The following is a 26,849-nucleotide window of genomic DNA, read 5'->3' on the forward strand; positions in this document are numbered from 1 at the left end:
GGAAGGATTCACTGAAGGAGGATCAGAGTGATCCCTTCCCCCAGAGCAGGTGGCCCCTCTCACAGAGGGGCCTTGTATACGGAAGCTTTGGGTGAAAAGAGCTCTGGCTGCTGTGGCTGCTGCTGCCATGCAGCGTGGATTGAAGTCCAGCGCGGACTGAAGACCAGCATCAACTGCAGACTCGTGTGGATAGAAACCCAGCGGCTCCTCAGGAAGCTTCCAGCCTTCAGTGCTGGTTTGGGACTACGGAAGCATCTGGCCACGTGGACTGAGCAGCTACCGGGTTCCTTGATCCTCGGGCCTGCAACCGCTATTGGACTACCGTAAGCTAATCCAGTAAATTCCCTTTTTAAAATAATTCATTCTAGCAGTTCTGTTCCTCTAGAGAACCCTGACTAATACAGAAAGACAGTCTTCTCACTCATTAGCCAAGATAAGGTCATACTAGAATGGGTGGGACCCTATTCAAATGTGGCTGGAGTCCTTATAAGGAGACAGACACAGGAAAGGGGCGGAGCCCTGTGTAGGGAGAATAAAGAACTGCACCCTTGAACCCAAGATGGCCAAGGATTGCTGAGAGACTATCAGAAGCTAGGACCAGGAAAGAGATCATCCACAGGGAGTGTGACCTTGGGGACAACTTGATTACAGATGCTCAATCTCCAGAAGCGAGAGCACTCAAATACCTGTTCTTTCTAAGTCACCCAGTCTGCGGTACTTTGTCACCATGGCCCTAGGAAAGGGACATCAGCATCTCAGGAATCCCTGCTGTCCCATGCTTACTCAATGGTTCAGTTACAACCTTTTCTCCAGGGACAAGCTGGAGGCCTTAGAACAAAATGTTACCTTCCGGTCCAAACATCACTTCAGTCCTTCAAATACAGCAGCGTATCTCTCCAGTGGGATTGTCGGAACTTTTACAAAGATGACGTGGGTCGTGTGATGTGGAGGGCACACAGCTAAATGCTGCTTGATGGCATGAGCCAACTGTCTGCAGAAGTGCAAAGGCGCACTTAGTTTTCTCTCCGTCCAGAGCCAAAGGCAGCAGGTGGACGGGAGGAAGCCCTCTGGGCTCAACTCTGGTCAACTGAAAGTTCACAGTGCTTTGGACCCTGGAGCAGGCTCGCTCACTTCCTTCCCTGGAATTCTGTGGAGCAGGGCAGGGGCTCAAATCCTGGGCTGCTTTGTCTAAGGGTAGCATGGGATGCCCAGTGGATCTTGCCCACCTTTGTACTTTCTGCTTGGCAAAGAAGACTGGTCTCGCTCCCCTGAATCTGCAGTTGATGCCCTGCTGAGCACAGATACAGCCATTTCAAAGGTGCAAAGCAATGACCCCACTTGGAACACGACTGTCCAGGCTACGTTACATGTTCTCATGAGCTCCAAATCTCTCCAGGACAGAGGCGAGGGCCGGTCTTTGGGTTATCTGTTCATTCCACAATAGCCCTTGGAATTTGTACTGCTTAAAGTCACTTTATGGGTCAACAATGCCAGTTCGGACACCATTGACGTACCTCTTCAATGATACAAATGGAACCAAACCAACCCTTCTTCCTTTCTATTTCCATTTCTTTCTATTGCTCGTCACATGGTCACATGTAACCCGATCCAGGCAGTCCAAGTTTTTAGCATGGTGCCCTGCCCCCGTCAGTGGCTTCTTTATAACCCATGTGAGAATGTGAGAGGCTGACACAGGGTGGGTGGTGGAATGACTTTCATTTTAAACAGAAGATTTTTTTCCTTCTACAGGTTTCCAGGTATTGGACTTTGGACCAATTAGTTATTCCGTGAGGCGAGAGAGGACATCCAAATCAATATATTTTAAGATCTTCTGGGTCATCAAAATACTCAGTGTTGGTGCATATGCTCTGTGGCATTGATTTTTTTTTTTTTTTTTTTTTTTAGACACATTTCATGCCTTACTTGCAAAACTCCACAGAAGGCTTTCTTGGCCTTGGTGAGAATGCAGATGAGGGACTGCTGGAGTGTGGGAGCCCCAAACACAAGGTGTGGGAGAGAGCGGCGCGTCTCCCCACAGCACAGCGGTCCTTCTGTAAGGCAGAAAAACAGTGCCCGGCTAGGCTAGGAGGCTGAACGTCTTCCAGGCACCACTGACTTGATAAGTGGAGCTTAAAGGAGTTGTGGCTTGTTATTTAAATGTTAATGAATCTTTTCCAGAAAATTACCCGGCCCCTTACGTAAGTTTTAAGGAATCTCATTTTTATCCTTCTGTATGTCTCTTGCAGCTATAGACATGGATTCTTCTGAGCATGTTTTCTATGGGCCCAGATATGAGGCGGGAGGCAGATGGACAGTCTTTGCAACTGGATGGTGGAGCACAGGCCTTCTTTCTCTCAGGCCCCTCCTCACCCTATTTGGAAAATTTCTACTCAAAGCTAGAACCATTTTCAAGTTACTTCTGTTCATCATCCTTTTGCATTTTTCTGCTTGAGGATGGTGTTTCCATGACCTGGTAATGTTGAAAATATAGGTCATGCTATTCATTTCCTGAGCTGCAGGCCACAATTCTGTTCTATGCTAAGCAGGTAGCCTAGGGTCAAGATTGTCCCAGGATGTAGAAGATGAAAGTACTTGACACATTTTTTTTTTCTAAAATAACCAGGTTTTTGGAACTATTGTAATTTCTGAGATAGCAACTCAAATTCTTGGATTCCCTGTAGTATCTTTAAGTAAATTAATAGTTTATCTAAGGAAAGAATACACACTGGGATTTTCTCCCACTGCATAGAAAATGCTTTGCTAGCCTCCAAACTCTCTAGTATAAATAAAATTTGGTGATGAAACATCACACTTCTTCAACAGCCAATGAACGGGAGGGCAAGCGATATAAATAACTCTCGGCCTTTCAGCTCCAGGTCTAAACCCACATTAAGTTTCTGTCTGCCGAATCAAATTATTTTAATTATTCTTAATTCGGGTTAAGAGACGAGTTTGTGGATAATAGGGTTACAAGGCATGTCATGTGCCCCATGATCTCTGGGTTAATCTGTTTTTATCTCTCTGCTGTTGGTTCTCGTGTCTGGTAGATGAGGCCTCAGCTTGGCAAGAGGAAGTGGGCAGTTGTTTCATACGAAAGGAATACAAACACGTCTTCACTGACATGACAAGTATTCGTCAAGGGCTTATCACACACTTGATCACTGGATCACCTGCCCCTTACTATCTCTGGACCCATTCTGAAGGTTAGAATATATGTTTTTTCAAAGACTCAATAATGATTTAATGAGTATTGTGAGCTTGTTGTATAACAATTCCCTCTTCATTGAAATATTTCCCTCCTGGGGAGGGGCGAGGGAAGCTCAAGAGACCCAGGAAGTCCATAAATCCTGGGGTGGGGGAGGTTTTAAGACCTCACCCTAAAGATAAATAAAGGGAAAACAACTGCTTGGGGAGAGGTTCTCCGACCAGCCGAGCTGACTGCAGGTTATGCAGTGAGCTCCAGAGGTGAAGCTTCTTCATCGCCTGTGCTGGGGAGCGCTTGTCAGTGAGGCAGCTGCCTCTGAGTCATCCATGCTCCTCCTGTAAGCGCCCCCTCACCCCGCTGTGGAAGTAACCCCAACACATGCCCTGGTTTGCCAAGACTAGTTTTGGTGCAATCGTACTTTGGTCTGTCGCCTGTGCCCTGTTGGGGTGTATAGATGTGTGTTCACATTTGCCCAGGGGAAATGTTTCCTGTGACAGCTTTTCTCATTATTTGGACATAACCATATTCACATCTTGTAGGTTTTAAATATCTCTAGAGGATCTGAGGCTAGGATCCATACAGATGACCTATTGTCCTTAATACAATGCAATTGCTATGAAAACACCATTCTGTTTTGTTTAGGGAATAATCTGTGGGCGATTGAACCCATGGGTGTAAATTCGATGGAAACAAAGACCAGCTGTAAGCTGCATGTATCTCTGTGTGGATGCACTCTTGGGTGTGTAACATCCACTCTTTGCTTTCCACGTGGCACTTGTGTGATGTTTGATCTCTGATGATCAACTTAATAGGATCTAGAATGAGCTAGGAGATGAATCTCTTGGAATGTTTGTGAGGGGATTTCTAGATTAGGTTAGTTGAGGAAGAAAGACCCAACTTAACTGTGGCAAGGGCTATGCTGTACGCTGGAGTTCTAGACTATAACATGGGAGAGATCTGGGGCTGGAGAGATGCCTAATAACGTAGGTTTGAGTCCCCAGGACTCACATAAAGCTAGATGCACAAAGTGGTGCATGCATCTGGAGTTCGTGTGCAGTGGCTGGAGGCCCTGGCATGCCCATACTGTCTGTCTGTCTGTCTCTGTCTCTCTGTCTCTGTCTCTCTCTCTCTCTGTCTCTCTCTGTCTCTCTCTGTCTCTCTCTGTCTCTCTCTCTCTCTCTCTCTCTCTCTCTCTCTATATATATATATATATATATATATATATATACACATATACACACACATATATATATTTCTGCTTCCCAATAAATAAAAATATTGAAAAAATAACAAAAAGTAGAGAGCTGGCTGAGCATAGCATTCGCCACTCTCTGCTTCCTCACTGTGGGTGAATTTGAGCAGCTGCCTCAACTTCCTGCCACCATGCCTTCCTCTGACTGATGGGCTATAGCCTCCAACTGTAAGTTGGAATAAACCTTTCCTCTAGTAAGCTGAGTTTTGGTCAGGTACCTTTGTTCTAGCGAGAAGAAAAGTAATGAATACATCCATCAGATCGCATCATCTCCACCTGGAGGCCACACAGAGGCTGAAGGTGGGCTCCGGGTTTTGCTGGTCAGTGTCCGGCTTCCAGTTTTGCTCCTCGCTAGCTAGTGACCTCACTGGATGAGGCTGCTCTTCTCATGTCTAAGACTGGTGACATGGCTCCTACCTCTAGCCTTAAGTGACCTGAAACTGGCAGGCAGGACAGCCAGGGCACACATCTGTGATACGTGAGCAGCCAACCTTCCGCCAGGTGGAGCACAACTTGGATTAACTGGGAAGATGGTGGCTGGAGATTCAGCGGGTTGATCTGAAAATTCAACTTAGATGGGTTGACGGAAAAAAAACAATGCTCTTTAAAAATACAAAACTAGACTTTCAAAATATGCACTTTGGAGGGTCGGGCAGGCTGAGGGTCACATGCCCAAGTCACAAGTCGAGACACAGCAGTGCAGCTCCTCCTGGGGCTCGGGGACCTCGGATTCCTAGGGCTTAAGGATTCCTGCCATCCTCAGCAGCTGGCTGGGGCTTCAGATTGGCTCTACGTCCGTCAGGCTATCAAGCTGCAGGAATGAAGAAAGTCATTCACAGTCTTGTCCTCCTTGTCCATAAATGGGACCTTCCGACCGTTGAGCCTGACAGTCTGCTTCCTCTGGCAATGCAAAGACCAGACACCAGCAGTACTGAAACCTTGACCTTGAGTTTGATTTGCAAGTGTTAGACCCTTTACATCACTGGATCTGCATCCAAGGTTCAACCAACCAAGGATCACAAACACCCAGAAACAATGTGTCTACACTGAACATGCAGGGACTCGCCATAGCTCCTAAGCCAGTGTAGTGTAACCACTCTTTACATGGGATTGACGCTGTACTCGGCATTGCTAGCCATTTAGAGAGATTTAAAGGACATCTGAGGACACGTCCAGGCTCTATGGAGGGGCTAAGCACCTAGCTCAGTGGTGGAGTGCTGGCCTAGCACGCGTGAGGCCCTGGGTTAGATTTCCATCACTGAAAGGTAGCTCCTATTATACAGAACTACTGGACCATTTTATGAAAGGGGATTTCAGCCACCTTGGAATTTAATACCCTGAGGATCCTGGAAGCAATGCCCCACGGAAACCAAGGGCTGACTATACATATTATATATATATAATATAATAAATATATATATATATATATATGATGGGTGCTTGGCAAATGCTCACTACACGGATGAGGGAGTGAATGAGTGACTTCCAGCTACATATGCTCCCCCGTCCCCCATAAACAAGATCAGTATTCATCACTTCGTGTTTTCATATGCTCCCACACCTTGCAAGCAGAGGTACTGGTTTTAGTTTTGCTCGGTGATGGCCTTGCTGGTACATTTCCATCACTGGGCTGGGAGAAGAGCATGTGTACCTTTTCAAAGAGATGCTTGCCGCACACAGCGTGAGGCCACACACGTGCCTGTTGCACACAGATGTCTCAGGAGATGGACAAGACGCAGAAGGGAGTTAAGTTGATTGTCCAGGTCCCTCCTCAGCTTGTAAACATTCTTTCTATCCCATTTCTAGTATGCTGATCTCAGAGCACGATAGTCAGCCAGTATTGAATGTTATTTATTTATTTTGCTGCTGCTGCTGCTAAGTACCTATGGTGTCTTACAGTGTTGGAGGTGTTGGGCCAGACATGTGAAGAGTGCCCCGGTTATGAATGTAAAACAGAATCCCTGGGAGAGACACAGACATAAAGTTCACGAAAGACACAGCCACAGGCTGTGTTTTCACACACCAGGAGCAGTAAACAGCAAACTGCTGCGTCTCTCCATCCTCAGGATGAACATTTGTTGCAGCGCTCTCGCTGGCTAACGCAATGTTTGCAAACACGAATTCTGCAGTGCAAACAGCGTATTTGGAGCGCTTCTTAAAAACAAAGAATTCCTTTGACAGCACAGGCCTAACACCAAAGGTAGACTAATAACGTCGAGTGTGGTTGAGAAAATAGACGAGACAGTCGCATGACAGATATCGCTTCATCTGTGGGGACAGGGGTCCAGGAACCTCCTTAGATACACGGCTCTGCGCAAGCTCAAGTCCCTCAGACAAAGTGACGCCGTGTTTGCTTAGACTGTACATGTCTTCTCGGCTCTGGATTCCTCTTTGTATCTAGTAGAGCGTGAACATTGTGGGGATCCGTGTGGGGCTGCGTTGCTTAGGGGCTGATGGGAGCGCAGGCTGTGTGTGTTGAGTGCAGGCGGGATTTGTATCTCAGTGCTTTTGATCTGTGTCTGGTTGGATCTGGTGAGGCACAAGCGCATAATATGGAAGTTGACTTCTGAAAGGAACCTCCCATAGACAGTGAACTGCAGAGAGCAGAGCCCAGGCCCCAGGATTGCCCCAGCACAGGTGTGACACAGGTCAGAGGTGGAGAGCCCGGGGAAGGGCACGGGGAGCAATAAGCACACAAGGACTCAACGCTCCCCAAAAGGACACAATTCTCAACCAACCATTGTTTCTAATTCTAAATGAAAAGAAAAAGAATGTTGTAGGTTCCTCATAGTTGTAGTTTTGGGATAACATTTAATGAAGCGTGATCTCTGAGCTTCAAGAGTTAGTTTTTTGATTTTTCAACGTAGGGTCTCGCCCTAGCCCAGGCTGACCTGGAATTCACTATGTAGTCTCATGCTGGCCTCAAACTCATGGAGATCCTCCTACTTCTGCCCACCGAGCCCTGGGATTAAAGGCATGTGCCACCATGCCTGGTGAGAGTTTCTGAGATACCATTTTCATTTTAGAGCAGCAGGAGGGAACCAGAGAATGATGCGCAAGGCTGCTGGGAATCTTCAAGGCGTTTCCTAACCTTATTAAGCATCATTAATGATGTTCATTATTAAGTCACATTCTTAAGCCACAATATTTCCATATGACAATCTGACTGTATCTCTGAGGTAGGGTGGTTTGAATAGAAAATGCCCTCCACAGCCTCGTGGGTTTGTGATTAAGCCATGTACTGTACTTAATCCCCAGGTGCTGGAGCCTCGCTGTCCCGCACACCAGCCCAGCAGGCCACGCTGAATTCACTCTCTGCACTTCCTCCTTGGGCATGTGACACCCCACTGTTTCTGCCATATGTTCCCTATTCTGATGGCACATTCCCTTGAAACTGTGAGCCAGAAATAAACTCTCTCCTTCCATAAGCTGTTTCTGCTGTCCTACCCTAGCCTCCTGTGGTTTGAGTACTTGGCGTTCAGCTGGTGGCAACTTGGGAAAGTTGCTGAGCCTTCGGGAGGTGGAGCACTGATGGAGGAGGTGTGGTCTTGGGGTTGATTAGCCCAGCTTGCCAGGACTGGCTAGCTCACTCTGACTGCCACCTTCCAGCTGGTATTACAAAATATGATGCTCAGCCTCTGCTGTGCCATGGTTTCCCTGCTGTGATGGAATTTCCCCCTGAGAATCAAAGATGAAACAAACCCTTTTCTTCCATATGCTGCTTTTGGTCAGGTGTTTGGTTGCAACAACAAAAAGGTAACTGCTACACCTTTCATGAAGGTCTTCCCAAAGGACCCACTCCCACGGTCCACCACACTGACTCGCCCTTTCTTCACTAGGTCCTTTTTTAAACAACAACAAAAAAAATCCAGCGCTTACTGAAAAGACTTTGTTTACCCCTTCCCCATGCCATGAAATGAATATCTTTTTCATTTCACTCACAGAGCACTGACTGAGACACATATAAAGTAAAACCAGAATAACTATTTCTGTGGGTTGAGTGAATAACTTCGTAAATCTCCCTCGTGAAGCTTAACAACTTCGCGGGCACGGGATGTGAGTGTGGGTCCTCCAGGAACGTCCTGCCTGCCCGCCCACTCAGAACCTGCCTGCAGGTGACTCTGATTCACGTCTCTGCGGACCTTTCACATGACACCCAAACCACTTCTGCTTCTTCTGAGCTCATTAGTCACATAGTTGGAAGGCGGTTGGCACTCGGGTGTCACTTCTGCCCGCACTACTTCCCCACCATTGTGTGCTTCTCAGCTCCCTAAACGCTGAAACGGGATGGTAGGTGTTGTCTTCTGTCTGGTGCATGGAACTGATGTGCTACCAGTTTGGGAGGCTGGAAGGACCTTGTCCTGCTGCTCCAATAGGGCAGGGACACTGAGACATGACCCCCGTCATTCTTTAGGCCATCTTTGGAACACTGGTAGAAGGGTTTCTCAGCGAAGGGTTTAGACAACCCCATCAGATTTCCCCAGGATAGTTACAGTGTAGTTTCCTGGGATCTGCTCTAGCCTGACTGGACTACAATATCTAATGGGGAAAGGGAGTGTCCTAAAATTAGTATTTTTTCTTTCCTTTGATTTTTTTTGTCTTATTTACTTATTATTTTTGTAGTGTGCTTTCTGCATGCTACACAAGTGCTCTACTGAGCTAGCCTCCCAGCCATGAAGCAAATATTTTAAGTATGCCTCTAAGTGGTTCTTACGGACACAGAAGACAGGAGGCACTGCCCAGGACATTGGCTCTATTTTCCATCCATTTCTTGCTCTGTTCCACACTGACTAGGCCAAATGAATGCTGAAGACCAGAATGCAGCAGTGTAGACGTCCAATCCCTGCCAGTGTCCCTCAATTTAAGCACCAAACGTGGCTGAGAAGCCCATGAAGACAGTACCCTAAAGAGGCTGAAGCCGGACCTCAGACCACAGGTTGAAATTAGTGACTGGACAGATGATAAAGGCCTTAAAGTGTCCTTTAGGAGCGAGGCTCACAGCCTGCAAGATATTCCTCTTACCCAGCTATTTCTCCCTCTGTCCTGTTTATGTCTTCAGAATGCAGAAATGCGCACAGAGGGGAGGGTAATGTTAGACCCAAGGGACAGTCAAAGCTCACCTGCAACAGGGTCAAAACCATTTTTTCCAAGGATTTGCATTACCTGTCAAAACACTCCTGTGTATTAAGATGTTTTTGGTAACCAACCAGCTTGCTTCATGCTGCTCACTGTTTTCATGAGGGATTCACAAGCTAGACTTTACCAGCAATAGCTTTGGGCATCACAATATTCATTTTTTCTAATGATACTATGCTACTCTGGAAATGTAAATTTTTGCAAAGAAAGCGATTAGCGATTTAAAAGCTACACATCAAAGCTTCTCAAATCATAATAATTGGGACATCCATTTCTCAGTCTTTAAAGAGAGTTAGGAGTGGTTTCAATTAGGAAGAAACAAAGATATCTAATTAATAAGCTCTTAGATACACATTAGAGGATTTAACTTCTTTGCAGTAATTAATTTCCATATATTATGGATGCAAATAATTAATAAATAATTGATCTCAACACAATATATTCAGATTAGCCAGAACAGCACTTTTCCCCATTATGTGTAGGAGAGAGACTCAGGCTTTAAAGATGTGTTTGTCTACAGCTGAAACCTGGCTCGTCATTTTCACGTGGGCAACTTCGGGCAGTGTGGCTGACTTCTCTGAGGTTCCATGTTACAATGTGTAGAACAAGGATGATGGTATCTATTTCAGAAATAGATGCCTTGTGGGGTGGCTGAAGATAACACATGAGACGCAAGGCATACTACTGATATCCACTCATGTCGATAACCTTTCCCTTTCTGTGTTGTCTAAACTTATAATATTAATTTGACCTAAAAATTTTCACATTCGTCTACAGTCTTCTAAACCAATACCAACACTTCTTTTGACATCTTTCTAACTGCAGATAGAATTAAATAGTTAAATCTCAATATCCCCATCAAAGATGTCATTACACAATGCCCCAAATATTCATTTGCCAGAGACGAAACATTAACATTGTCAGCATCAATAACACCCACTCATTTCAAGTGTTGGTGACCACTCACTCGTGCCCGGCCGAGCGTCTGAAACATCCACTAGGGGCCCAGTGGCCTGAGACACAGACTGGTAATGAACCGTGTGGGTCACTGTCAAGGACTTCTGCTTAGCTGCCTCTCCAAAGTCAGCATCCGTCAGCAAGACCGTGGAGCGATCATCTACGGGAAAGTGGGGACACAGAAAACCAGTGACATGAATGAAAATGAGTAGGGATTCTGGCACTTTATTAGAGCATTACACACCATGCTTAGAGGTTAGCTTTGGTGCAGAGAAGGGTGAGTATGCTAAGAAGGGTCTTCCTTCTCTTTGGGCTTCTTGCTTTTTAATATTTTATTTTATTGTTTATTTGAGAGAGAGAGAGAGAGATACAGATAGAGAAAATGGGCATGTCAGGGCCTCCAGCCACTGCAAATGAACTCCAGATGCTTGTGCCCCCTTGTGCATCTGGCTTACGTGAGTACTGAGGAACTGAACCTGGGTCCTTAGGCTTTACAGGCAAGCGCCTTAATTGCCAAGCTATTTCTCTTTGGGCTTCTTTGTGCGTGTACATGAATGTCTGTGTGTGTGCGTGTGTGTGCGTGTGTGCATGTGTGTGTTGAGGCCAGAGGACAACCTTTTATGTCATCCCCTAGGCATGGTTCAGCTGTTTAAAACAGGGTCTGTCAATAGCCTGGAACTTAAGAAATAGTCTACACTGGTGGCCCAGCAAGCCCTAATGATCCTCCTATTTTCCAACCTCTCCAGTGGAAGCCACCACACCTAACACTTTTATGTGGGTTCTGGGAATTGAACTCAGATCCTCATGCTTCTAAGGCAAGTACTTTACCAATTGAGCTGTCTCTCTAGCTCTTAGCTTCCTGTCATTAGGCAAACAACCTTCGTTGGAGCTGCTCACTAAGTACAGCTTTGGGTCTAGGCATGTATGGAAAGCTCGACTGAGACATGGTGTGTGAGGTCAGCACCCCGGCGATGGGCTGCCGTGGAGGACAGGCTCTGTGGCTGCTGGAACGTTCTGTTGGCTGTATCAGGGAAACACCTGTGTAGTTCTCTACACTGAGGTGGGCTGTCACACAGAAGTCTTCTAATGTTTGGGGGGAGCAGTTGTGAAGAGGGGAACAGCTAGTCTTCAAAACCTGTTGATTGCTCTCCTGTCAAGAGTGGCAGCATGGGCTGGAGAGATGGCTTAGCGGTTAAGCGCTTGCCTGTGAAGCCTAAGGACCCCGGTTCGAGGCTCGGTTCCCCAGGTCCCATGTTAGCCAGATGCACAAGGGGGCACACGCGTCTGGAGTTTGTTTGCAGAGGCTGGAAGCCCTGGCGCACTCATCCTCTCTCTCTCTCGCTCTATCTGTCTTTCTCTCTGTGTCTGTCACTCTCAAATAAATAAATAAATAAAAATCCATTTAAAAAAATAATTTAAAAAAAAAAGAGTGGCAGCATGTTCCATTTCTTCCCACCCCTTTGGAGCTTCCGTGGCTGCAGAGCACCCTGTGACTGGCTTCTATGGTGACTCACTCAACTGAGCTTCCAGAGTCCTTAGAGAATAGGCTCTCGAAAGCTGTGGAGGTGGGAGCCTGGGCTCATGTGAATTCTGCCCATCTTGGGGCTCTGCCATTATTTGGTTAGCTCGGGGTTTATGTCACCTCTCTGTGTTACTTTCCACGCGTCCTTCAGAGCTCTTTGGCTCCAGTGAAACCTTGGTTGGGATATATGGACTTTTTCATACATTCTCATGGACTGTAGTCCAGACCGAGTCTCCGATGATTTATCAGTCAGCTGGGACCCGCTACATCACGCCTGACACCTGAACAGTGACGCGAGCGTCATAAACATCACAGCGATGTTTCTGTGCCCAAAAAAGGCTCTGAACAGAGTGAACTGTGTGAAATCCAGTTACCAAGGCTCTGGTGGGGGAGAAAAGCCTCTTGAAGTTAGAATCAAATTTCTTGGCAGAGAACTGGAGGGAGTGCTGCCAAGCTGTCTGCAAACATCCCAGCGGGCACTGCAGTACAGGTTGGTGCTGAGATGGGTGCCAGAGCCCAGCTTGGAGCCTTGGACCCACAGCTGTCGCTCGCGCCCTCAGACGGAGACAGTGTCTCTCAAATGGAGCTGCCCCTACCCACCTCGGTTTATCAGTAATAACACAGATGCAGTGTGTTTTCTAGTGGGCAGCCCTGTTCTTATCCCATCAGATGAGATTCACGGCTGAGTTAGAAACTGTTACCAGGAACTGTTAGGAGCCTGTCGGATCATAGAGTCAGCTGTTCATTCTGGCCAGAAATTAATGGCAGTCTAATATCTGGATTCTTACCGTCAGAGCCCAGAGCATTTTGAAGGATGATAGTTCTACTTTCCCCCATTAGAAAATGCCATTAACGGGCTGGGGAAATGGCTTAGTGGTTAAGGCATTTGTCTGTGAAGCCTAAGGACCCTGGTTCAATTTCCCAGGACTCACGTAAGCCAGATTCACAAGGGAACATATATGTCTGGAGTTTGTTTGCAGTGGCTAGATGCCCTGGTATGCCCATTCTCTGTCTCTGCCTCTTCTTCTTCTCTCTCTCTCAAATAAATAAATAAATAAAATATTTTTAAAAAGAAAATGCCATTGGTCCACTGATTATCACCAAGTGATAAAAAGTGATTCTCCATGATAGATGTGGCTGACAGACTAGGGTGGATTTCTGGCCACAGGGTCATGGTGAAATACAGAAATGACTGATACACTGACTGGTGTTAAGCCAGCAACGACTGCCTCGGGGAAGCCATGCACCATGGTCAGGTTCCATCTTGGTGTTTGCAGTAATAGCCATGTGTAGGATTACTAGCAGGTTTGGTGAAGTGCTTGCAGCAGTTTGTCTAAACCCATTTAGGTAACCATGGTGCCCTTGCCAAGCTACTTGGCCTGGAAAGCCTAACGATCAAGGTTTGAATTCCCAGTATTCAGGTAAAATGAGATGCACACAGTGGCACATGCATTGGGAGTTCCTTTGCAGTGGCTGGAGGCCCTGGTGCACCCCTTCTCTCTCTCATGCACTCACTTTCCCTCCTTCCTTGCAAATAAGTTGTATGTGTGTGTGTGTGTGTGTGTGTGTATGTATGTATGTGTATATATATATATACATACATATATGTATATAGTTACACCTTTGCACCACAGAGGTTGAGAGGGTGATATTATATATGCATGGCATTCTTATAAAAGTTCATGCTCAGAAACATATTGGTTTTGTGAGCTGAGGTTTCCAAAAATTTTTTTCTTTTCACACCCAATCTATGGAGATAAGTAAAAAGTATTCCAAGTCATCACTGGCGAAAAGAAAGACAATCAAAAGCACATCACCCTCCATATCATCACTAAGAAAATCTAACACAACCTCTGCACTTTAGGGTGAGTGGGGCCTCTTAGAAGAAACAGGTAGCAATACGTCAACTGATTGCAGACTTGGCCACCCTTTCTCTAAATACGGCTAGCCCCAGGCCAAGTGCAAATCCAGGCTGGGTACCCTCAGCCAAAGTCTTTGGGGGGCATTAGATCAAGATGTCTCCACCAGTTGGTGGGACAGGGAAAGGGTGAAGGTGATACGGGAGACCTCCTGCCCACCTGGCCTTCCTCCCATGGCCTTCTTGGCAAGAGCCACCCAGGGAATGGATGGCAGGTAACCAGCTGAATGCAGTCCACAGGAAAGGGTTGCCCTGGCACAGAGCAGCAGCAAACACCTCTCAAGACAAGCACAGTTTGCAAAGGGGTGGCCTCAGTGCCTGCACTGGCTCTATTACCACAAGTGCGGAAAAGCCGTGTAGGACTGAGCGGGTCTTAACGATCCTGCTGCTCCGGAAGCAGGTGGCGACAGCACTGGAGGCAGATGGCTTGGTGCTGAAGCAGGTGGCCCGGAAGGGACCCTGATTCTGTTCTTGCCACTGTGACCTTGGCCAGCTACGTGAGCCTCTCTTATCTCAGTCACAAAGCCAGTACATTTTCCACAGACGGGCTGGAAGGCAACAGTAGGGAATTTGCTAAAGTCCTTGGGACAGTGTGTGGTTGAGAGAGCCTCGAGGTCACAGAGCCGTCCAATTATCTTCACCGACTCATCCAACAAGGCTAGCCTCTGTTGGATAAATCTTTGGCTTGTACTTAAACAAACATCCCATGCTAGCTATCTCCCCACTTCCCAGCATCCCATAATGTCCTGGGATGTGGGAAACACTCAGCCCCTAGTGTTGGAAGAGCCATGGGACAGAACAGGTGTTGTGGCACATCCACCCAGATTTCCAATGTCGTGAGCAGTTTCCAGCCTCCCTCCGCTCACTAACAGTCAGAAGGAAAGACCCAAGGCCAGCAGAGTTGGGCAATACTTGAGGCACATGTGAGTTCATTCCCCCCTGTGGTGGTTTGATTCGACTGTCTTCCATAAACTGATGTGTTCTGAAGACTAGATGCCCAGCTGATGGCAATTTGAGAATTGGAACCTTGTTGGAGGTGTGCTGTCTGGGGGTGGGCTTAAGGGTGTTATAGCCAGCTTCCCCTTACCAGGGTTTGGCACACTCTCCTGTTTCTGTTGTCCACCTGATGTTGGCCAGGAGGTGATGTCCACTCATGCCATCATTTTCCCCTGCCGTCATGGAGCTTCCTCTCAAGACTGTAAGCCAAAATAAACCTTTTCCTCCCACGAGCTCCTTGTGTGCCAGCAATGTGCAGCTGACCACAACACTCCCTTTTACTGAAACAGCACTGACCAGAACCTATGATCCTCCTCATTGCTTCTACTCACTTGTGGAGGCTTCGAGACATTCTTCTCCTGAGCATTCCCCATGCTCCTGGGTCTGGCTGTGGCAGCCACACCATGAGACACTGACAAGTTGGGTGCCTTACCTATGGTCTCCATTGTATCTCTCTCTTCGATTAAAAGTTGAGCCCTGGGAATGTCAATGTGCATCCTCAGGGTCTGCTGTTGCTTGCTCAAGGTGTCTGACGTTCGTGTATTCTTACTGAGAATAAAATGGAGAAGATGCACTCAGAAATCCCACTCAGTGTGACACTGTGCCAACAGGATGCATCAGTTGGGTTTATTGTCGGATAATGTAAATAACTTGAAGGAGAGGGGGACAGGTGCATGATATAAAGTGGTTTTACTTCTTTCAGTCGGCATGTATGAATATTTTATTTTGGCATTCAGAGGAGATCTATAAATATATGTTACCAATAGACTGGATGAATAACTATCAATCAAACCTTTAGTTTATTCCTGCCTCATAAGTAAAAGCTAAAACACACATGAAATAGGGAACTCAAACCAATAATGTTTTCATTTGTCAGACACAGGCTATTCCACAGCAGTATGGGAGTGAGTATGTAAGCCAGCTGGGCACTGAATGGTGGCTTTACCAACAGATTTGTATTTATAGTTGATATCATTTTACTTCTGTTCTAGTAACAAATCACAGGCCTGTTAGCTTCCCTGACATTAGTTCAGTTTCCCTAGCTGATAATGTACCCTGGAATAGACAAAAAGAAGCAATTACTATAATAATTTTATCTCAAATTTTATGTACCAGAAAATTACTCTGAGAGTGAGTTCTCAAAAAGTAATGAAAATAGTTGGGAAAACTGTGTGGTAGAGCCTTCAGTTACAGCCTGCAATAAAAGCAAGCCCTCCATGTTTTACAGAAAGCTAGAAAAGCCAGTAGAGACTGTAATTAGCAATTCACTTTGGGGGAATAGTTGTTCAGTCTTTACAAAATTATAAGAATTAGGAATTAAAATAATGTTTATGGGAGCATGCTCTAGAAAGCAAGCAATCTTTGGGATGATTCACCAATGAAATAATGCATAGAATCCTGAACTCCAGACACATGCCCCTCAGAGTCTGGTCTGAGAATGATTTAGGGAGCCTTGTGCATGCATCCAAGGTGGCTCGCCTCTGGGGAGAGCAAGCAAGCTCTGTGCAATGCACCACAAATGCTTTTCCCTGCAACCTAAAAGTTTCCAGGTTTTTGTAACTTCTGAGACTGCCTTAACCACTCCTAAACCAACTGGCTGATGGAGCCTTAACAGTCCGAAGGTCAAGTCCCTTTAGGAACCCCTTGGACTTCTGCCTGCTAAAACTCATGTTAGGATTCTGAATATTTTATGATGCCCCTGTCGTCATCTGAGTCTAAACAAAGCATCCTGTGAACAAGGCCACTTCTGGAAAGGTGCAACATCCCTCCAAGGACTTGATCTTGAACCAGATTCCTCGCTCTGCAGATGGGTAAGCGGGTTAGGGACCAGAGCATGCTCATTACACCCAGCCCAAATTCCAGGCCTTTTGGCCTGGTTTTTCACACGGTCTCTATGCTCTTTTGAATTCCTTCCTTAATTACCTTCTCATTGCACTTGTGGTTAAAAAAAAAGTAAAAGGGAAAAACTGCAGAGATCCAAGTACTTGCATAGAACAAGGAGCAGTCTGGCTCCTTGGGGGACTGCGTGTCAGCCACGGCAGCAAGAGCTGTATTTCCACAGAAAACATATGGGGAACTACTCCTCTGTGGATGTCCCGGAGATCTGTTTAGAAACCTCACTAGGGACAGGAGCTTGTCCTTGTACCAGAAATAGAAGCGCGAGCTAGTTCCTTCTGCTCATCATGAATAGTTATGAGACGATCTGAGGCTGCTCTAATCACCATGAGCCTCGAGCGCAGGCTGTGCTTAAACAACAAGGGTCTCCTGTCTCACGGACCCAGGAAGCATGCCGAGTAACTGCTGGGAACATTGTTCCTGGCACAGAGACTGAGTACGATTACACCTGATGAACAAACAAGACAATCAGGGCTACAGGTAGGGTCCTTTGCCTCCAAAGATGGTGCTGCCAGCTCCCCCCCCCCCATGGGAAGGCAAGGAAATGGCCCAATAAACCTTGAGATGCAGAGACAAAATGATCTCCCTATGCTTTGTTGTTTGCTTTGCCTAGAGCACATGTTCTATTCCTGTCCCAATACTCATCACCTTCCCCTCTTGCCAGGTGCACCTCAGAGCCATCTTCTCAATGAGGCATGTTGCCCCTGCCGTGGGAACTCCTCCCGAGTCCTACCCCCATTCTCCACTTAATTTGGTCTCCTTGGCATTTACTACTCAGTGACATATATTAAACGGAGTCAATTAGACATGTTTAATTGATTTACCTTACTCATTATCTGCCTTTCCCACTGGAACATACATTCCACAGGGATATGTCCATCTGCTCTGGTCCTTGTATGTCCCCAGCACAGCAGATGGTCAAATGAGATGCTCAGAAAATATTTATTAAATAAGCCAAGTTATTTGGGGGATATAGTGTGGACTGGGTGACGTGGCTCCAAAGGCTTTGCTTATTCTAAGATGTTGGGTCTAAGTGGTTTTAGGATGTTAATATTTGCTGCCATAATTTGGTCATCTGTCATCATTTTGAAAGGCAATACTCACAAATTATAAACTCAATGGGTCATTCAAATCACACCAAACCTTTAAAAATTGAAAAAAACAAACACCTCATTTGCAGACTGGAAGAAGATCCAAATGTCTTTAATGTTGAAGTAACGTTGCTTTTCCTGTTGAATGTATTAGCTGTTATTGAAATACCACCTCTGGCCAGCTATCTGATTAAAAGGTGGTGATGGGAAAATCTGAGGTGGTTTACAGGTAAGGTATATCCCAGGGCAGCCAGTATATACAAATTTTCAGTCTTCATATTTAAAACTGTGTGTGTGTGTGTGTGTGTGTGTGTGTGTGTGTGTGTGTGTGTTGGGGAGGGGATAACAAAGCTTACACACTTGCCCCTAGACACCATACAGGACATTCTTAGAGGTGTGCAATCACTATATCCACAGATCACATCTCATTGAGACATATATATGAGCATTTATAAATCATGAACATCAAAAAAAAAAAAAAAAACCTAAGCTAATTTAAATGCTTGAATCGTTTCCTTTTCGCCACCAGGTCTCATTCCAGTGCTGATCGTGGTCACTGAGTATGTGTTTGCTAGTTTCCATAGAGCAAGCAAGTCACCCTTGCCTCTTTGAAGGTGGGGATATTTTCTGAAGGCTATTCTTGCCTAAATATATAAATGGAAAAAAAAATTCTTTCTGTTGGGGTGTTATGGGTACCATTTCTTCTCTGTTGGATTTGTTTCCATGAAGTGGATGGATTTATGGGATCTTGGAGCCCAGTGGTAGGTAACGTGGCTGAGTGAGGGATTTCCAGAGGATCTGGGTTTTTGGATCACACCTGTATTTTCAGCCTGGGATAGCCAATCCTGCTGAAGTAGTATAAACAATTCATAGAACACAGCTCACAAAGAGAGACGCTGTATTCACTTGGATACAGAACAATAAACCTGGGGATAAGTTCAAAAATGTTCAGGCGAGAAAGGCATCAGTAGCGTGGTCATTGTGCCCAAGATCAGAACACCAGCTACCGAGCAGGCGGAAGCTAGAGTCCAGGCTGATGGCTCCACGTGCTCCCCTGGCCCCACCAGGCTAAGTCCTCAGCTGTCTGGGGAAGATAGCTCCTGGTCCACATCCAGAGCATGGTGGGTCCCACACTGACCAGGTCCATAGTTGCCTGGCCACCAGAGCTGTCAGAACTGAACTCTTTAGACTGAACTGACCACTCATGATGAAAGCTGTTGCTTTTCTGTGGTGGTTCAGATACCTGATCCTCAGCTGGTAGTAGCATCTGTGAAGATTTTAGGGGCCTTGTTGTGAAACCTTTAGGAGGGAGAACCTTCCTGGAGGAAGTGGGTCACTGGGGGGTGATGGGGGTGTGAGCCTTGAAGTTTATAGCTCGGCCCACTTCCTGTTTACTGTCTCTGCTTCTTTGCTGCAAATTGAGTGTGAATAGCTACCTCACTTCTACTGCCATGCTTCTCTCACTGTAAGCAAAAAATCTAAAACAAAACCAACCAACCAACCAAACAAAAACCCCCTCCTTCCCTAAGTTGTTTCTTGTCGGGTATTTGGTCACGGCAATGAGAAAAGAATGAACTTTCCTTCCCAAAGTATTCCATGCAAATCTACTATTTGAGGAACTTTGGAATTTTTTTTTTTAATTATTCTTCCCAATCACTTGCATCTTGGAAGGAAATCAACTTAGCCCTCTAAAGTGGCAATGTTGGGCTGGAGAGATGGCTTAGCGGTTAAGCGCTTGCCTGTGTAGCCTAAGGGCCCCAGTTCGAGGCTCGATTCCCCAGGACCCACGTTAGCCAGATGCACAAGGGGGTGCACGCGTCTGGAGTTCGTTTGCAGTGGCTGGAAGCCCTGGTGCGCCCATTCTCTCTCTCGCTCCCTCTCTCTCTCTGCCTATTTCTCTCTGTGTCACTCTCAAATAAATAAATAAATAAAATTAAAAAAATAAAAAAAAAATAAAGTGGCAATGGTTAGTCCTCTCAATGTTCTTCACCTCACACTGGCCCTGCTAACTGGGAAGATCATGATTGATTCCAGCATTTGACAGCAGGTGTGATTCTAGTCACAGTACTTGCTTTGTTAAGAAAGAAGGTGATGTCTTGGTCTGGGCTGATGGGAAGGGATACAATGTAGGGATGCATTTCAAGAGCTCAGGACAGGCAAAAACTCCTCACATTCACCGAGGAAACACCAGAAACCATGGACCACAGTTCACAGCCTTGGTGAACAGACCTGGCATATGATGGGGGTGGGCAGAGGGGTTGGCCGGGCAAGGAGAGAGGAAACAGGGCTGAAGGGGGAGGTGGCTGGACGCTTTGCACAGCAGGAGGAGAAGCAGCCCCGATGTGCTGTCTGTGACGGGGCCCCCGGTGGCTAAGGTGGGCCATGGTTACACCTTGCTTATGGGGTGCCACGCAGAGCTCAGACAGCACTCGTCACCTCACTGGCTGATACCCGTGTGATTGGGGCACCTTCAAGGGCAGCCAGGTGAATCAAGCTTTCTGTGAGTTTAAATGCTAATGAATTCACAGCTTTCAAGTCTACATGATAAAGTTTGCGTTATCTAGTAAGTTAGTCATTATAAGTTGAGTGACTCTTGTGTCTTTGTCTTCCAGATGTGTTATCAGATCTGCTAAGTATGAAATGTGTGATCCCCAAAAACGTCTCTCACTTGCTTAGCAAACAAGCATAGACTTGGAGAAAAGAAGGACCTCTGTGAATTTTATGCAATCGTTTTTAAATTGAGAACTTTACTGTATGAACATATTGTATCTTGGTCATGTTACTATCAGGTTTCATCTCTGATTAGATTCCTGTCCTGAAGAAGGTATTCCACAGGGCAGTTGGATCTGTTTGGCATCCTCCTGAGTCCAGATATCCGTAATTGACTGTCTTATCAGACACCTTCCGTGGATGCTTGAAAAAAAATCTCAAATCCAGCATGACCCACACAGGACTTTGTATTCCAGTCAAAACCACCTCTAGACCCAATCCCAACTTCAAAACAAACAAACAAAAAAATCAAAATGTCTATACCCTTCCTCAATTTTCTTATGCATGGAAAATGGCATCGGCATTCCTATAACTACTTTCACCAAATATTTCAGAGTTATCTTTGCTCCCTGCCCATCATTGTTTGACCCATGACTCACATTGTTTTGAAACACAGTGTATCCAAAGATATCTGTGAGAAATGTAACTATGTACCAGTGACCCCAACATCTGCCTCTGTCTCTCTCTCCAAGAGTTCAGGTGAGATAGGACAAACTGGGCTCCTTATGAATGACAAGTTGCTATCTTTACATGCATGGACAGGAAGGAAACTGTGTGGGCTTGGGAGTGGGAAGATTCCTAATACCCCATCCTCTTTCTCTCCCACACATCTTCCTAAAATGGTATCCCCAAGATCACTACCAGGGTCTCTGGCATTTTTCTTACTTTATGAATGCCAATTTTTTTCTTGTTTTATTTGGTCATTACGCCATAAGAAGCAGGTATTAGGGAGTTCATCCGTACATTAGCAACTGCTTGGTAGCTCCTGCTCCAGTGTTTAGAGCGGGGGGTTAGAAAGCACTGGAAACCGAGGCTTGAAAGAGTGGGACTGGGCACAAAACAGAATCTCTGGACATCTTCCACTCTGCACATCCCTGCTTATCATGTGACCCACGAATGTGCACATCCGCCTTTGATGTTTGTGAACGCTCTTGGTTCTTCAATAGCCCCTGTTCATCGCCTCATCTACCTATTGACTATAACTGAGGTAACATCCATGTTGATGAAAAAAGACAACAACACATTAGGCTATGACCTCCAGGGTTGGCTTGAGGGACCAGGGAGGCAGGGGCTGGTTGAGGGCCTTGAAGGCATGGGAGATGAAGGGCAAGAGTCTCTGGGCTCATGTGCTGATTTTGAAGAGTGGAGCACAAAACACATTTCCTCTGGTGGTTTGCTTTGACCTCGGTTAACTGTTGGAAAGGCCTGACCTTAAAGGTAGTCTCCCTTGGTAGAAACAGAACTGGAGCTCCCTATATCATGCTCTTTGCTCCCTGCTTAATGGGAAACACTCTATTGGCTGAGCTGAGCCAACAAGACACTGGCTATGGTACATATAAAAACATACTATGTCTTGTCTATATACCCAACCTGCATGACCTGAATGCTTTAGAATGTAAATGGAAATTATATGATGAAATGAGCATGTGTTACCAATTTCAGATCATCATTAAAAGATATAAATTATCAAGGCAAGTTGGAAATTGTCCATATATATGATACACACATGTGTGCACACACATATATATGACTGATTCACACACACACATATATATGATACACATATACATATATATGACACACACACACACACACACACACACATATATGAGATGTGATATGTGGGGGAAAGGCCATGTTCTTCTTACCTCATTAGCATTTCAGCTAAGCTTTTCGCATCTGGGGAAAGAAAGCTCATGTTAGTACAAGGTAAATAATTCATTAGCATTCACTTAGAAGGAAACCATTCATTTAGCCAGTTATGACAAGTATTCCCTAGTTAGATGACAAGCCTTTTTGTTGTTTTGAGGTAGGGACTCATTCTATCCCAGGCTGACCTGGAAATTACTCTGTAGCCTGGGCTGGCTTTGAACTCATGGCAATTCCCCTACTTCAGCCTCCCAAGTGCTGGGATTATAGGCAGGAGTCACCATGCCCGGCTTGACAAGTCATTTTGAGATATAATTGTCTACCCAAATCTCGTTTAATGTGTGACCAATGACCCATATGGAAGGAGAGCAGGGAGCAAGTTGGGGATGCCGGGCGTTCAGGGTCGGGCTCCCAGTATGAGCGGAAGAGCAGTGTAGATTTTTATAACCCTTATGCCTTTATGTAGCCTCATACCTTTCGTTTATGACAGAAAGATACCCCCACTATCTTGTGGCAATAAAACCCTGGCATTTATTAAAGTGTTTGTTACAACTTACTTGTTACTTCTAGAAAACTAGATTTTCAGTATTCAGAAAATTAACATTTTGAAAGCACCATGCATATTGTCAAATCTACCCTTTTCATTACAAAAGAGCAGAATGAGAAAAAGTTCACCACACAGTAGCTCACTTCAGTATAGAGATCTGTATCTCTCAGGTTGGCCACCGATTTTACAAACTTACATGCTTTATTTCAAAAGCAAAATTAAATCGTTGTTGTTCATCTGCTCTGGGGACACAGTTTACCATGACCTGGTGGTGCCTCCTGACTTGAGAATTCCTGTCTAAAAATATCACAAGATGAATCTACGTATTTGGCAACACTGCTTTGAAATCCTCGTTTCCCTTAAAATATAATTTATGCTGTTTTACACATTTCATCCTGGAAAGAAGTGAATGTTTCCTTTCTTAGAACACAAAGGCCTCTCTTAGTTTTCTTCCACTGCTTTAAGACTTGATGTGTAAGTGCTGCGTTCAAGGCAGAGCATGTTCTTGAATTGTCTGATGGTGAGGGGCTCCAGTGAAGAAGTACAAAAGCTGGGTCATTTCTGCCTCGTCCTTTGGGGGCTGACATTTAAATATGGCTAGTCTCATGTTAGGGAGCAGCGACTGCTACTGAGCTACGTGGGCAGTCACAGACACCGCCCCCCCCCCCCCCCGACAACCTGGTATCCCGATGACCCCAGCTTGATTCTTCAAGCCAGCCAGCCACATAGACACCTTGGAAACTTCAACATGGGGGCCTGCTTTGTGCACAGATGGGTTCTTTCTGGGAGATGAAACAGGGCCCATCTATTCCACCCACGAGGCCAAAGCACAGGAAACAAATAGCATTTAGTTTCTTAGTTTGTGTCATTATATTTATCTGTAGATGAAGCAAACAGCCTGAGTTTCTTCTCTTCCTGCATAATTTCACACTTACAAAGTAAATACATATATAAAATGCCAGAAACTTGGGATTAATTAGCTCCGTGTAACAACCAACAATGGTTGGGACAATATGCTCAAAAGGAGGACAAAATGCCAAGAAGTACACCCTGGTCTTCAGCTCTCACTGGGAGCATGCCTCTGAATGGTGCGCCTCCCTCCCTTGCCCCGCTCTCCTTCATGGGTCCTTGGACAGACACTAGCTATTCCCCAGTCCTTTATACTTGTGTGCCCTGAGCTTTGACAAGTTCTAACTGCCACACCCCCAGTCTGTAGTTGGGTTCCTAATCCATTTCAGTCAAGCCTGCAGTCTACCTGCCTCTTCCTTTCTGTCTCGTCCATTGCATATGAAACATTGAGAAAAACTACATAGCAGAAATCCACTGTTTCTACGAGTTCCTCTTTGACCAAGTTGAGAAAGCCATGTGCAGAGTGTGGCTCTGGAGCAGGTTGGGGTGACTTTGAGCACATTCTAGGACCTGGATCACATTGGCTATCTTCGGCCAGCAGGTACAAGTCCCTTTAATCCCACATGATCTCTTTAGAGATGAAGAAAGTGGGTCCCAGATAAATTCAGTATCCAGCTGGGAACACATAGCCAACATCTATGGTTCAGGCTCCAAGAGGATTCCTAGGATCTTCTGTGCCTACAGTAGGATACAGTCAGATCCCTTGATCACAGATGAGAAGACAGCTGCCCCTGGGCTAAGGGGAATGATCCATGGTTAACAGTGTGTTAGGCTGGGAAAATCTGGGAAGAAGATGAGATTTGGGGGCTTAAAACTGAGCAGACCACAGACTCCATACATGGATTTCAGACACTGGGATCACGAGCTTGCCCAGGGAGGAATGAAGGTCCACGTCTCTGGGCATAGAGGTTGCTGGGGTGCCAGTGGATGGGAGCAGTGGGTGACCTGCCGTGGTGTGAAAGCTTTGACCTGGCCAAGACGAAAGTGAAGACGCAGACGGAGGTGGTGATGGAGGTGAGGGGGCTATAAATTCAGTCATCTGGACCTCATTCGGAGGGCTTGTATGGAAGGCTGGGCACTGTGTCCTGCCAACGGCCTACAAGGGCCCATGGGAGAGGCTCTGAGGGTCGAGCTGGGAAGCTGAGGGATGTGGGCTTGGCATTGCAATGTGACAATGGACAGAATCCGCCAAAGTGAGAGCTCTGCCTACTGGAGAGGACAGAAGAGGATGCAGGGAGTCCAGGAAAATGGAAAAAACTGGGAGAAAGGGGGAGAAAGGTAGTAAAACAGGAGAGGTCTCTTTGGGTGGAGAACTGAGGGGTCTGGTTTCAAAGGAAGAGGGCCTAGGGTGGAACTTTTCAGCAGGGGGCTGGTAGTCAAGCTGAGGGGTGGTTCTGGGCAGAGAGCAGGGCTTTGGTGTCTTTCGTGCTCCTCAGGAAGAATGCAAAGACCTTCACAAAGGCAGGGTTTGGTTTGGGAGAGAGAAGAATTTGCGACAAGTCAGTACTTGCTTTAGGAAAAGTTAAATTCCATCCCCAGCACTACATAAACAGGGTGTGGTGGCTCATGACTGTAATCCTAGGTGGAGGGAGGCAGGAGGACCACAAGTTCAAGGTCATCCTCAGCTATCCAGAGAGTTCAGGACCAGCCTGAGCTACAGGAGACCCTTGCTCATACAAAACCAAACAAACTCTGGAATACCGCAACCCTAACAGTGGTGGAGACTTTCTAGCCAGCTCCATTATCAAGGGCGAGGTTTCTCTGGGGCCCAGGCAACTGTTAAGATGTCCTTTAACTTTGGAGGTCCTGAGCTGGGACCACTGGCCACTCGAGTGATGGCTACGGCTGCTGCTATATGCTAAACACCCATCTCGCACTCCAGGACCCCTAGGACTGACCTTTCAATCTCAACACCTCCATGTTCTCATCCGTCTCCTCTCCGTAGCTCAGGTATCGTGGTCTAGGTGGCCCTATCTCTAGTCCTGTGGCTTTCTACATCACCATGCTGGAAGGGCAGAAGACCTGTGCTCAGCCTCCCGGGTGCCCACCTGGGCTTGGCACCTTCATGGAGACCTCAGTGAAGCAGAGCGTTTGGCAACAGAGCCTAACCCTCCAGGCTACTTCCAGCTGCCCACCCAGCTCCTGCCTCCTGCCCGCGAGCTCAGATGTCCCTCTCGGGTTTCTTTCACTTATCACTTTCGGCAGAAAACCACGATGTGGTTTCTGCGGAGCCCTTAGCTGTCCCCCTCTGCTGTGCTCCGAGATACCTTCTGAGCACAGCGGTATTCTGCACCATAGTATTTTAGGCTCCTATAAACTTCTGAAACTACAGCTGAACAGCCTCTCACACACAGCTCTGTGACCTGAATTGCTCTCATGTTCTCTCTCTCTCTCATCTTCTTACCCCCCCCCCACCGCCTACTTGCTCCCCGCATCCTGTTTCTCTCTCCTTACTCTTTATGTCTTGGATGAAGCCCAGTCCTTCGCAGACAGGCAAGTGGCACTAAGGTCTTTTCCCAGGATGCCTTTTGTTCTTTTTGAGATAGTTAGGGTGTCACAGGCTGGGCTCAAACTCGAGATTCTTCTGTCTTGGCTCCCCTAGTGCTGGGATCGCAGGAGGGTGGCCCGTATCCAACTCTCAGAGGTACATTTAAGTTGAGAGAAACAACTTCCTTCTCTGGTACTGGAATTCTTCGTACACTATCTACCTGTTCATGGTGATAGCGCCTTTGGGAGCCATCAACAAGCCATTCCAGTGTTACCATAGCGCTGCCGTTGCGCCCACCCCTGCTTGACCTCAGCTTTCTTTTTGCCAGGTTAGTCCTCAAGCATGCCTCCTAGGGTACAGTTTCTAGGTGCCTCCTTACTTAACTCTCTTTTAGGAATGGCTTGGGTTGTCTTATCAATCGGGCTGAGTACAGGCTCTGGTAACATTTCAGAGTCTCCTTCCTGCCCACACCATATTCGTTACAAGCATTGTGAGTGAAGTTTTACGTTTTCC

At 46.3% G+C, this 26,849-nt stretch overlaps 1 protein-coding gene across 2 annotated transcripts in view; it reads right to left on the reverse strand.

The window, feature by feature from the left end:
• Window positions 1–26,849, reverse strand: part of Dscam (DS cell adhesion molecule) — a 679,085-nt gene that overhangs the window by 23,086 nt on the left and 629,150 nt on the right. Inside the window, exons 28-30 of one of the 2 annotated variants that reach the window (XM_004654491.2) lie at window positions 22,392–22,422; window positions 15,420–15,535; window positions 10,561–10,710 (exon numbers count right to left, since the gene is read on the reverse strand). In XM_004654491.2, the coding sequence (XP_004654548.1) occupies window positions 10,561–10,710; window positions 15,420–15,535; window positions 22,392–22,422 (297 nt within the window). Of the gene's footprint in view, window positions 1–10,533; window positions 10,711–15,419; window positions 15,536–22,391; window positions 22,423–26,849 lie in introns of both variants that reach the window. The other variant, XM_045151367.1, reaches the window with a different exon arrangement.

This window comes from Jaculus jaculus, chromosome 5, assembly GCF_020740685.1.
Source record: "Jaculus jaculus isolate mJacJac1 chromosome 5, mJacJac1.mat.Y.cur, whole genome shotgun sequence".
Lineage (NCBI taxonomy): Eukaryota > Metazoa > Chordata > Mammalia > Rodentia > Dipodidae > Jaculus > Jaculus jaculus.